We start from the raw sequence: 12,327 nt of genomic DNA, 5'->3' as shown, positions 1-12,327 counted from the left end.
TTTAACATGGCGTCAAATTTTTCGATAAAAAGTTATTATTAACCCTTTATCCTCGAGGCCGTTTTCGCGCGGACAAACCAACAACTCGAGTCGTTTTGTAATGCTCTTAGTGAATTTCTTACCTCTAATTTAAAATGATTGCACACACAATTTAGTGTATAAAAATTTTATATTCATACACTTTATTAATCTTTAAGCCTATACGCGATATTTCAAATGTATGCTAAGTTTTTTGAAAAACAAACAATAATTATCGCCACGCATCGAATTTCCACACCAAAGTGATGAGCGAGAGTCACCTCTCGAGCTGCGGCATTAAATCACGTGGTGAGTGCGAGTCACCTGTCTAGGGTAAAGGGTAAATTATTATTCAAATTAATTTTTGTTATAAAATATTTCTGTAATAATCTTCCAAAGCCAAACAAATCCGTAAAGCTTATCTGAATGGAATTCTTAATATCAAGCATCGACTAATGCGCAGCTCACCAAGGAATTTATTCCATCCATACAAAGACGCCTAAGGGCTAACTACTTTGAGTCAAATTTTAAGCTTATCCAGCTTCTGACTGGGCATGGAAACTTTAAAGCATATTTAAAATGATTCAATTTGTCGCCCACTGATAGATGTTCGTGCTACAGTGGTGCAGTTCAGGATGTCAAGCATCTGATATTTGAATGCACCAAGTTCATTTCGGAAAGACGAAAACTCAGGAACTGCCTTCAAAAGAACAATATAGCCTGGCCTCCTGATTTATCTGCCTTTGTACAGTGTAAATCCTCTTTCATTTCCTTTTGTACATATATTAACAGTACTTTTCCCCGTATGATTTAAATTTTACTTTAGTGTGTTTGCCTACATATATTTGCATATATACTTTTGTATTTGTATTTTGTATATTTTATTTGATCATGCTTATTCAATTGTTTATATCATTTACTGTATGTTTCTATGTGAGCAATTTTGTTTCATTTTTGCTTTTGTTTGTGTATCTACTTGTTTTCCCTATTTTTCTTCCTTCTTTTTTTGCATTTGTGCCTGCGACCTTATATTTGAAATTTATTTTACTGTCAATTGCGTACTGACTTACATCTGTAAGCCTTGTGGTATACTTGTTGGCACACAAGGAGTTTATACATAGAGAAAAAAAAATCAGTAAAGCTCTTCCCCACCCCTTTTTAAGGAGAAGTGCATGCAACTAATCACGAAATTCGCTTTGAGGTCACAAAAATTGGTACAATATATTTGAATTACAATAGTTTCTTTTTTAATATCTGTCAACTCAATGAAATACCGATTAAGATAAGATTAAAGATAAACTTTAAAGCTGAATACCGCTGCTTTAATAAATACATTACCTCGGCATTAAAATTTACCTGTTTCAGTGCCTCTAAAATAAAACGAAATCTTCCGTTCTTATCAAAATCCGATACTCTGAGTTCAAACTCACCCTGACATGACTAAGAAATAAGCGACCGTGCAAAAAATCGAAATGACGGGGAGCCCCGAAATCGAGACGAGACTGACGGTGTCTTTGATCTTCCTGAACTCCGTTTCCAATTTCGGGTCCTTGAAGAAGAGTGTCAGGGGGTTGGCCTGCTGCCTGATGTGCCTGAAAAAGAGAAAAAGTTAGGGCCTCTTTGGAAAGTCAAATAGATGGAGTCCAAGTTTTCCAAGTCAAATAGCGACTCGGGATGGAAATTCCTCGCAAACGCCCTGTTGACTCAGTCGGAACCAAATTAAATTTGTGTGCTCAGCGTTTCGCGTTAAAGACTCATTTATGCTTTAATTCCTCCCGCTTGTTCTTTTCTTTCAAAGATTTTTCAGTTTTGGATCGATTCAAATTCGAGTGGGTTTCCAATTGAAAAGAGTGGCGCTTAATGACTAGTTAGAAGCAGTATTTTGTAACTCGGCAACTAACTAAAATCGAATCGATATCTGATTCTGAATTTATCTAAAATTATCTCTAAATGCAGAGACAATGGTTATTCATTTATACTTTTTATAATTAGAAAAGAAAGTTTTTGTAAAATTTTATTTAAATTTCAAAGTTTTTTTTTTTATAACTCAGTTATGTAATAGATAATCCATTGCAATTTTATAGATTTTAAGGTTGTTGTTAAGGATTACTCAAAATTATAATAAACCAGCTGAAGTGGTCCTCCAAAACTTTCCCACATTTACTTTAATAAAGATAGTAACCCATAGGACGCTTTGCATGGCACTGACATACAATAGTTACGAAATATTAGCCATTTGGCGCGAAAATCGAATTTGTGCTTTAGACACGTTTTTCGAAAAATTTGGCACAAAGCTACACTTCAGTCACAAAATCGCATACCCAATTTGATGCATTTAAGCCATCGCGTTTTGAACGGTTTACATCTTCCTGAAAGTAAGGCCGACAGACAGTCAACCCCTTCTTCGATGTGGCTCCAAATTTAATATGTGTCTACACTATAGATGCTAAACCGAAGTTTATTCTCTCTAGCTCTTTTAGTTTTGTAATTATCGTGTTGACTTATATTCGAACAGCCGGACAGACAAACTTCCTCTGAGTGGATTTTGCTCAGAATTTGATAGAAATCTACAAATTCGGTATAAACACAGTATACCAAATTTCATCCGTCTAGCTCAAATCGTTTTTGAGTTATCTTTGCCACACATAAATAGACATTTTCCAAAAATGTTTTCTTCGAATTCTAGGAGCTCAAAAACGTAAATATTCATCAAAATTTCGAGTTCGAACTTTTTGACGATTACCAGACTTTAAAACTTCGTATAAAAGGTGATAACTAATTTATCTCAACTCACCCTTTTGTTTCTCTTCCCAAAAGCTCTTGATGCAGTCTTGCTTTGTAGTCTTCTTCGAAATTCTTCTCGCCATTTCCAGTCAACTTGGACGTCTCGTCCTGTTCGAATAAATGACTGTTAACAGAGAAATAGCATTAAAAAGAATATTCCATAAGCTTAAATGACGCGGCATACGCAAGAAGAATACAATCTAATTTACAGAGCTTTGATTTCTTCAAGCATTTAACCTTAGTTTGGCGCAGCATAATCAAAACCATGGCTCTTGAGCCAGGAAAATCCAAACAAATCCAAATCTTCAAGCATTTAAAAGGAAATTAAAACCTGCCAAGAAACGTCAAATAAGAACAAGCGATATATCTTTCTTACTTAACACGGAATATACACTGAAGCACCTATTGAGTTTACGTCCTTCATTTCATCGTCCAATAGGTTCTTTTATAATATGCATTTATTGCATCTAAAAATTCTAGTTGAAATTTGTTTTCAGGTACCTCTCCATATTGTTGAATTTATAATGTTGCTTCCCAGAACGCTTAGTTCAGTTAATGGAAAGACCATTTTACGATCAGCTGTCAGCTTATGATGCTGATCGGATGAACAATCAGTGATCTCGGGGGTTGGCAACAAACTTGGTGATAAATTTGGAGGACAAAATAGATAATATTGGAAACTTTCAGAATTGAACCAATAGAAACCTAAATATGTCTGATTGTTCCAGAACCTTCTCTGTCCATTTACAAGAACTATAAAATGCCGGCAGTCTCAAGCTGCAGTCAGTCGTGTATTGAGTCGTGGAAAGAGATGACGTAAATTTGTAAAGATCACTTTACAAATTTCATCTTTTTATTTACAGGCATTTTTGAATTATCATATTTCAGGCAGATAGAATTAATTCCAAAATGTGTTTTTTGGACTTACAATATGTTGAAACACAAAGATCCATCAAAACCTCGATTTCAAATTTTTTGATTATTACATTACTTTTTCTTTGTATATTTGGTATATGATAATATAAAAAAAAAATATAAAAAATTCGAAATTTTGGAATACTGTATATCAATCCTCCAGAACTAGCTTCACATAGTAGCCTAACGACTTTTGGCATTAAATACCCGCTTATGCCAAAACTCATGTGCCTCTCCTATTATTAATATCGTTAAAAGCTCTATTTACCGCATCCAGCCAAGCAGTGCCAAGTCGGAAACCTAATTATGCGAATTAATTTGATTGGCAGACTTATTTCTCGGTGCACGGACAACGTGCCAATCTTTGCTTAGCTGACAATCCAATCAATTACGAGATTTCATCCGATCTGCCTCCTCTAATTGAGTCTCGATTTGTTCGGTGGGCGGCCTGTCAAATCGAACATCCAATTAGGAGCTTATTTGAGAATGGGAATTGAATCTATCGGGTACATTGGCAGTTACATGCGTTATGGTAGAAATTTTTGTATGTTGAGAATTGTTTATTGTAGCAGGTAGCGAGTCAAATATAATTGAATTATAAGTATCATAACACGAATTTCTCTTATTCGAGGTTATTTTGATAATAAACTTTTAAATGTCGTTAGAATTACAGTGAATTAGAATACAAGTTGAGGCTGTTATTATTTTCTAAAATGCAATGCAAAAGATTTGAGTGCTTACATTTTAGTGCCTATAATACATTCGACATTTCAGAATAATAATAATGTTTGCATTTTAGCTTTTCTGAGAAGTAGTTTCTTTATTATAAATTTTTGTATGTCCTTAGAATTTATCCCATGAATTAGAATACATGTTTAAACTGTTTTCCTTTTCCAAATTGCAGCGCAAAAGATTAGAATGATTAAATTTTAGCATTGATACTGGGCTGATGGATACACCCATATGAAATTGATTTTATATTCCCCCTATTCCGAAAAGTAGTTTTTTACGAATAGTTTTTATATTGATTTTATATGTCGTTTAAAGTCTTTCAAATTAGAATGTTTGTTTAAAATGTTATCATTTTCCAAAATGCAGCGCGAAAGATTTGAGTGATTAGACTTAAATGTCAATACTGTGCTGTTGAGTTAAATTTATGTTTAAATCCTACTTTTTCAGAAAAATAATTTTTTACAAATATATTTAAAAATTAAAATGTGGTTTCCGCAATTTTATTCTGTTGCTGTATCAAATTATTAATAATCAATTATTACTCTTCATTAGTAAATGCGTTCTATACTCATTTAATGAACCCCGATTTTAAAGCATTTAAAGTATTTAAGAAATATTTAAAAAAGTAGATATTAATTTACATATTTACATTTTAATACTGAATAGAAACAAGTAATATTTCATGAAAATTTTCCAAAAAATATCTTTATTGCAAATATTTTATATTTCATCTATTTTTAAAAATATAGAAATAGCTTTTTCACCATTTTGTGCAAAAACACTGCTTTTATATATTCACGGTATTGCATTAAATCGATATTTAAGACATTTACTTCCGAGAAAGAAGTATATCTGCTTCTACCAGAGATTGATAATTTCCGGCCAATGTCCGACTATTCATCGCAAAAATAGACACCATTATCAGAAGGATAACATCTCAACTCGACCGATTCTAACCTTTTTGGACTGTTGCCATATCTCTCCATTTTTTATTCCGTATAAATAAATAGCAGCTTCTTCGTGGCTCATTTGTTACATTTGTATTCTAACATCGAAGGACTTTATTTATATCGAAGGGTGGATACGATGAAAAAAAAATGTCTACTTAATGTCGCTTTCCATTTTCTTTGGTATATGGAGTGATCTTTAAGCAGGACAGAAAAAAAAAAAGAAAGAAAGGCAAAATGCGTCTGTTACTGGTCTCGCAACTTCCTCCAGAGGAAAACTAATTGATAATCGATAGAGCAGATGTTCAAAACTGCTGCCAAAGAAGAAATTCTGGATGTATTAAATCGAAATTTATCGTTTGATAATTTCATTCAACAGATTTGGCATCAGGGCAGGTGGTGTTTTATGAAAATAAACGTTTTGGGTAATGTTTCTGAACCCTTTTAAGAACAGCAGGTGGAAACATGAATCGAGGAACTACAGTAAATCGAATTCAGACATCAAAGAGTACATTTTGAATTCAATATGATGCAGCAAGAGTTGTTTATTAAATTCATAAGACATTAAACATCTCTTAAATGAATGCATTAGGCAATGATTATCAATAAATCAACAGTTGTAGATAGAAACATTGATGGTATTCCTATGCTGCGACATTTAGTCAATAAAATTTTATTTCTGCAATAAAAGAATGTTAATGGGTTTAGAAAATCTTAAACTTGTTCATTAAATTGCTTATAAATTAAGAATACAGGGAGTCTTTGGTTAAATTTCAGAATAATAACCGTGATAAATCAACAAGTTAAAAATAATGAAATCAGGAAAAAGGAAAGGAATCAATTTGTGTAATTTCAAAATCACTCGACAAATGTACTGAATATGGTATATGGCATTCCAGCTACACCCAGCTGATTCTATGTTGCAAACATGTGTATACTGCATTATTTGTACTCTTGTAAGGTATCCAGATTTTAATTTATCCAGTGCATTTGTCGCATAACATATTCAGACTCTAATGCACAGTCAAGAAAAAGTTATTGAAATTTATATTATAATATGTATATATAAATAAATTGAGATTTATTTTATAATTGTTTGATAAAATTTGGTTTAAATCTGTTTATACGTAACAGTATCATTGTTTTCTGTACAATAAATAACATTCCATTTTGTATCAGACCATAGAGAAAGTAGAAGTCTTGAACACATCATTTACTGAATCAAAAACAATGATAAAAAAAATCTAATTGTCAACACAAATTGTAGTATTGTCTGTCTATAATTAGAACTAGCACAAAATAAAAATTTTCACTCTGCTTTTTCACGTTGTCATAGAAATTTGTCATAACTTATTTTTAACACTTTAACACTTGTCATAACTTTTTTTTATTATGTAGTAGATGATATTTTCAAAAGAATCATTTGTAGTGGTCCGCTGAGAAATAACTAAAAATAACAATATCTCTATATTCCCTCCCGTCCGTTTCTATGACGATTGCCAGAATTCAGACTTCATGTCTGTGATAGTTCTCACGATAGACAGACAGTAAATGCTATAATGAAACATGAAAGATGATTCTGAAAAAAGATAAAGAAAAAGTTAAGAGCCAACACCAATATTATTTCCCGAAAAAATAAGATATCGTTTTTGTTAAACCTTCACCATTAGTTAAGGGGTTAATTTTTACGATTTTTACCTGCTCGTCTGAATCTGAAATATCATTATCCACATCCTGCAAATCAGAAATATCATAGGTAAATAAAGCATAACAAAAAACAGCACATATTCGACAATTTTCTGATATTATAAAAAAGATGTTTTCATTGAAAAATGTATTGATATAACAAAATTATATATTATGTCATAATATTTTTCATATAATAACTGACTTATATGTCATATCGAAATCGACATTAGGTTTAAGCTAAAATGGTTTGTAAGATAATGAAAATCAACACAAACTTACATCTTTCCCACTTTTTCCGTTTTGTTCTGTTTTTTCGTCAAGTGTGCCCATAGGATACTGAAATAAGAAAATAATATTAAAACTAACGAAACTTAATGAATCACACAAATCTATGAAATAATTAATATATTGATAAATTAAACATTTAACCAACGGGAGTGGTCACATCGAAACTTCCTTGCATATTCTGCAGTAAAGATCTTATCGACCGTCACCTGTGTCAGACAGACTTTCTTTGAATGGATTTAGTAGAAAATCCATTCATAATTAATAGAAATCTAGAAATTTAGTGTAAAAATCATACACTAAATTTCATTGGTTTAGTTCAAAACATATTGAATGAAGGTGTTGATACTTCTATAGATTTGAATAAATACAGGAATATGATTTTCGGACTCAAAAAGATATGAAAAGTAAAGATTCGCTAAAATCTCGAGATCGATGTTTTTAACGACCAAGATGTTTTCTCTTTGCATACTTAATATGCGAGTAACCACACAAGGCTACCCCACCCTTCCTAATTAAAAGCGTTCGGATTCAATTTGACTGACCGGACCGCCGCGACAGCATTGGCGGAAACTAAGGTTGAGTCCTAAAGGACATCACCGGCCACAGTACAACCCTTCCCGTGGGAAGCATGTTCCGTCATCGGAAGGAGATAGCTGACCCCCACCACTTTTGCACTCACTCGTGTAGCGAGAACCATTCACCATCCGGAAACTTCTCATCCTCATATGAGGTGCCCCCCCCCTCCCCACGGTGGGATGATATGCGAGAAAATAAAAAAAAATTTCATGCTAGGAATTTTGTTCATTATCAAAAATAAACTGATAGAGATCAATAATATTTTCTAATAATTGTATCGGAAAATCGGTTGGTTTAGTAGGAATATTGATTAGATTCGATTTCAGAAAAATCGTTTAGTTACAACTTAATGTCCATGCTTCTGCCAAATTGTTTGATATTAAAGAAGGTTATTTTAATTGTGTTATTGAAGTTATCTTACTTATTCTGTGTGTTGTGTCCATGAACCTGTCAAATGGAGCAAATCTCTTAACATAATAACCCTGTTAAGAACGGAAATATCCGTCTCATTTAAGTTCTAAATTTCGGAGTATTGTAACCATTTTTTATTTGTCTTATTAACTATGCAAATATTAATGAGAAGCTTCTTCTTAAGCTTGCAATAATGGGTGAAAATTATGCGGTAAAACAAGTAATGAAACAATGAAAATTATTTGAATTTCAGGGCAATAATGTAATTTATTGTTGTAAATTAGCCAAAAAAATATTTTTTAAAATTGCCGGAATTCTAGAAAAATTTGAACGATTATTAAATTGGCATCTTTAAAGAGATATTTTTTTTTAATTTTTAAGATGTTGAACTTTTTTTTTCGTGCATTATTATTTTTGGTGGTCATCACGGAGAAACTGCAAGAATTCAGTTAAATTTTCAGTTCAACAAAATTTTCAAAAGAAAAAGTAGTACACATTTTTCATCCAATATATGTGAAAAGGTCTGGCCTGTACAGCGTGAGCGAACACACACACACACATCTTTATTGTAAATGCCAACCGACAGATCCAACATCGTTATATATATATATATATTATACACATAATACATATAAACTACATTATACATATTTACTTATACTTGTGAATAGTATTACACGCTTCGAAGTTGGAATAGAATGAATCCAGGCAAGGCGAGCATGTTGTCAACTTCAAGAGAAAAAAAAATATTCCACAATAGCGTACAAAAAAAAAAAAAAAAAAGAGGTTTGGGTAAGATCAAAATAAAAAATATGAACCATTAAAAAGCATAGTCTGTTTTTCATCTCTGAAAGTTTTAAAAGGAATAGCTCCACGCTTTTAAGTTTTTTTTTTTTTTTTTGACAACAACCGAATGAAATCCAAAGAAGATGAATGAGTTTTCGATTCGGATGCTATTTATATCTCGCAAGTAATGGATATAAACTTCTTTCATTCGTAATATTTTTCTTTCTAAAAATGTAATCTCAAATAACAGAGATTTTTTAGCAATTCGACAGGCGAAGTAATAACACCACAGAAATGAATGGGTCAGTCTAGTGAGAAATTAAATATAAAATTACTTTAAAAAAACTTCTATCTTATTTGAAATCTTAAATAAAATTCCCTGAATTTATATTTCATATAAGTTTCCTGGTAATGTTTATTTTTATATATATATCCTAAATTTATATAATTTTTTTTCAAGCTTTGGTAACTTTGTGACCACTAGATAGGCTTTTTTTTTCTGAATTCAGCGTTTTCGTGTACACGTATAATTATAAGCATTTCTATATATAAACTAAGCACCCCGGCGACCACTTTTTTTAACATAAATATTGACATTCATAATATGAATTTAATGGACAACAGTCTACTACAAATTATTGCACGCGCAAAGTAAAACGTGTATTTATAATTAGCACTATTTAATACATTATTCCTGCTTTAGATGCTAAATTAAGGACAAGAAATACATTATATATTTTAGAACTAATTCTTAATTTTGAAGTCTTTCAATAGATGGCAGCACAAACTTTATTTTTCTCCATATTAGTAATTTAAAAAATAATTTATTTTTCTCGCTCTTTCGTATTTATTTGCATTTTTGAAATCTGAACTCCATTTTTACCCAACGTCTATGATTATCGTCTGTTTGAATAACAAAAATGAATACTGATTATTCCAGTTCGTTTTTTAATTCTCACATTGGCAACATTCATTAAAATGCTGTTTTTTCTTTTTTAATATTTATGCTCTAAGTTGTTGAGTGAATGGATCCAATTTGATTATTTTATGCTTTGAGAGAAAAATACATTTTATGATAATGTATTATAACCTAAATTTATTAACGCTGCAATTCAAAACACATTTTTTTAAAGAAGGAAACTGGATCCTGTTTGGGTAAATTATAGAAATAAAAGTTCATTTAGAAGGATTATTTTTTTAAAATTTTATGTGGGTTTTTATTTTTTATTTTAGGTTTATCTCACAGATTAGCTAATTCGTCATTTACATGAATTAGTATGAGCATTTTTCTTTATAACACTGGCTTATTCAAAATATTTGCACTGATTAGCAATGACTTCTAGTGTGCATTGCAATACGAAAAGAAGAAAACAAAGGAAAAGAAAAAAAAAATTGAAAACAATACAAAACAAAAGATAGCCCTTAAAAGACAAACATGAACTTTAATCGGACATACCGCAAAGTTATGTTTAAATATATAAATTTTTTTAATTTTTTTCGTTAAATGCAAACTAGCGATGAATCGATAAAGATGTAATGCCTACTGCATCCAGCGATAAACCGCCAAATAATCGCTAGAGAAGACATAATTCACGATTCATGACAATAAAAAGAAAAAAAAAAAAAAAATAATTTCGATGTGCAAAGAAAAGTAATTTTCACAAGCAGAACATGTGAGCGACTGTATGCACACTACAAAGTACCTGGCATAAAGCGGGCAACTACAATACTTCCACTTTGAGCTAGACACTGTGTAAATATTATCAATCCAATGATCGTAATGGTTATCGCATGATCATGCTTTTTATCTTTACTAATGATAAAGGATGATCATGCGATCTTATGTGTGATAATGATTGTATGTGTGTGTAATCTTATGTGGTATGCGTATCTTAGTGTGTGAGGACATTCCACAGACCAGGCCATTTGATCTATTCGACACATATTTTATTTGAAGAATGATAATATGCACCTCAGACCGATTTTTCTGAATTTTTGATTTAAAATTTTAATTAAAAATTAAGCAAAATTTTGATGTTTATCCACATTAATTTAATAAAAGACTACAGCATTTTAAATCATTTTAAAACTAAAAAAAAAAAAAAAAATACTATCCTTTTAATGATTACAATTTTTGGCTTAATAATCTTTTTAAATCAATTTTTGAAAAAAAAATTTTTATGGCATTGCACAATATATTTTATTTCTGAGGATAAACTCAAATCGTTTATATTGTTGTTACTAATATATTTTCTTGGGTTTTTTCCTTTGTGAGTTATCTAATAAAGTGATTCCTCCTATTTTACCATGCCAATTTCAATATATAGCATCTTTTAACGAATTTTTTCAAATTTTGTAGTACGTGCAATTACGGTTTAACTTGAGAATCAAAAACTGGGGAAATTTTTAAATTGCACATATATTTATGAGCTGCTGCTCTTTTCAGAACCATAAATACATGTATATATATATGCATAAAAGAAGGAAATGTATAGCACGCTGATAAGAATGGTACACTTCTTCTAAAAACATTCTGTGGATCATAGGACAATCAAAATTTATTCTATTCTTCTGTGGATTATGTGACTATCAAAATTTAAAGCGTATAAATTAATCATTAAGACTTAGTTACACAAAATATTTAATTGAAATTTTTAACATCCCTTACCATCAGTCAATAAATATTATCTAATTTGAATTGTAAGACATGAAAAAATCCATCCATCAATAGATTTAACTTCCCTCAATAGATTTAACATCCATCAATAGATTCAACTTCCCTTAATAGATTTAATGTCCATCAATAGATATTATCTAGTTTAAATTCTAGGACATGTAAAGATCCGTAAATCAACAAATTTAACTTCCATCAATCGATTTAACGTCCTTCAAAAGATATTATCCCGTCTTAATATACAGAAAGAAAGGAGGTACTAGATATGCATTACTTAGTACTCTCTATAGACATTATCTTTGGATTTATATTCCTGGAAATTTGATCTCGACAATAAATGACTTCAGATTATGATTTCAGAAAACAATATTTTAGATTATAGAATCCTCAAACATTTAATTTTCAATATCTTTATACGTCAAGATTCCATATCAATGAAGATGGTCACATGTCAAGAAAAATCAAGTTATTGATATCATGTGAGGCTTTCCCACTCGCTTCCATAAT

The 12,327-nt window shown here is 31.0% G+C and overlaps 1 protein-coding gene across 3 annotated transcripts in view; it reads right to left on the bottom strand.

Moving 5' to 3' along the window:
* LOC129975033 (adenylate cyclase type 3-like) overlaps positions 1–12,327 on the bottom strand; it is a 376,283-nt gene that overhangs the window by 43,443 nt on the left and 320,513 nt on the right. For 2 of the 3 annotated variants that reach the window (XM_056087897.1, XM_056087898.1), the window contains exons 11-14: positions 7,365–7,421; positions 7,095–7,130; positions 2,813–2,910; positions 1,449–1,610 (exon numbers count right to left, since the gene is read on the bottom strand). In XM_056087897.1, coding sequence (XP_055943872.1) covers positions 1,449–1,610; positions 2,813–2,910; positions 7,095–7,130; positions 7,365–7,421 — 353 coding nt within the window. The remainder of the gene's footprint in view (positions 1–1,448; positions 1,611–2,812; positions 2,911–7,094; positions 7,131–7,364; positions 7,422–12,327) is intronic. The other variant, XM_056087899.1, reaches the window with a different exon arrangement.

The sequence above is a fragment of the Argiope bruennichi genome, chromosome 7, assembly GCF_947563725.1.
Source record: "Argiope bruennichi chromosome 7, qqArgBrue1.1, whole genome shotgun sequence".
Classification (NCBI taxonomy): domain Eukaryota; kingdom Metazoa; phylum Arthropoda; class Arachnida; order Araneae; family Araneidae; genus Argiope; species Argiope bruennichi.
This window is presented reverse-complemented; position numbering and strand designations above follow the sequence as displayed.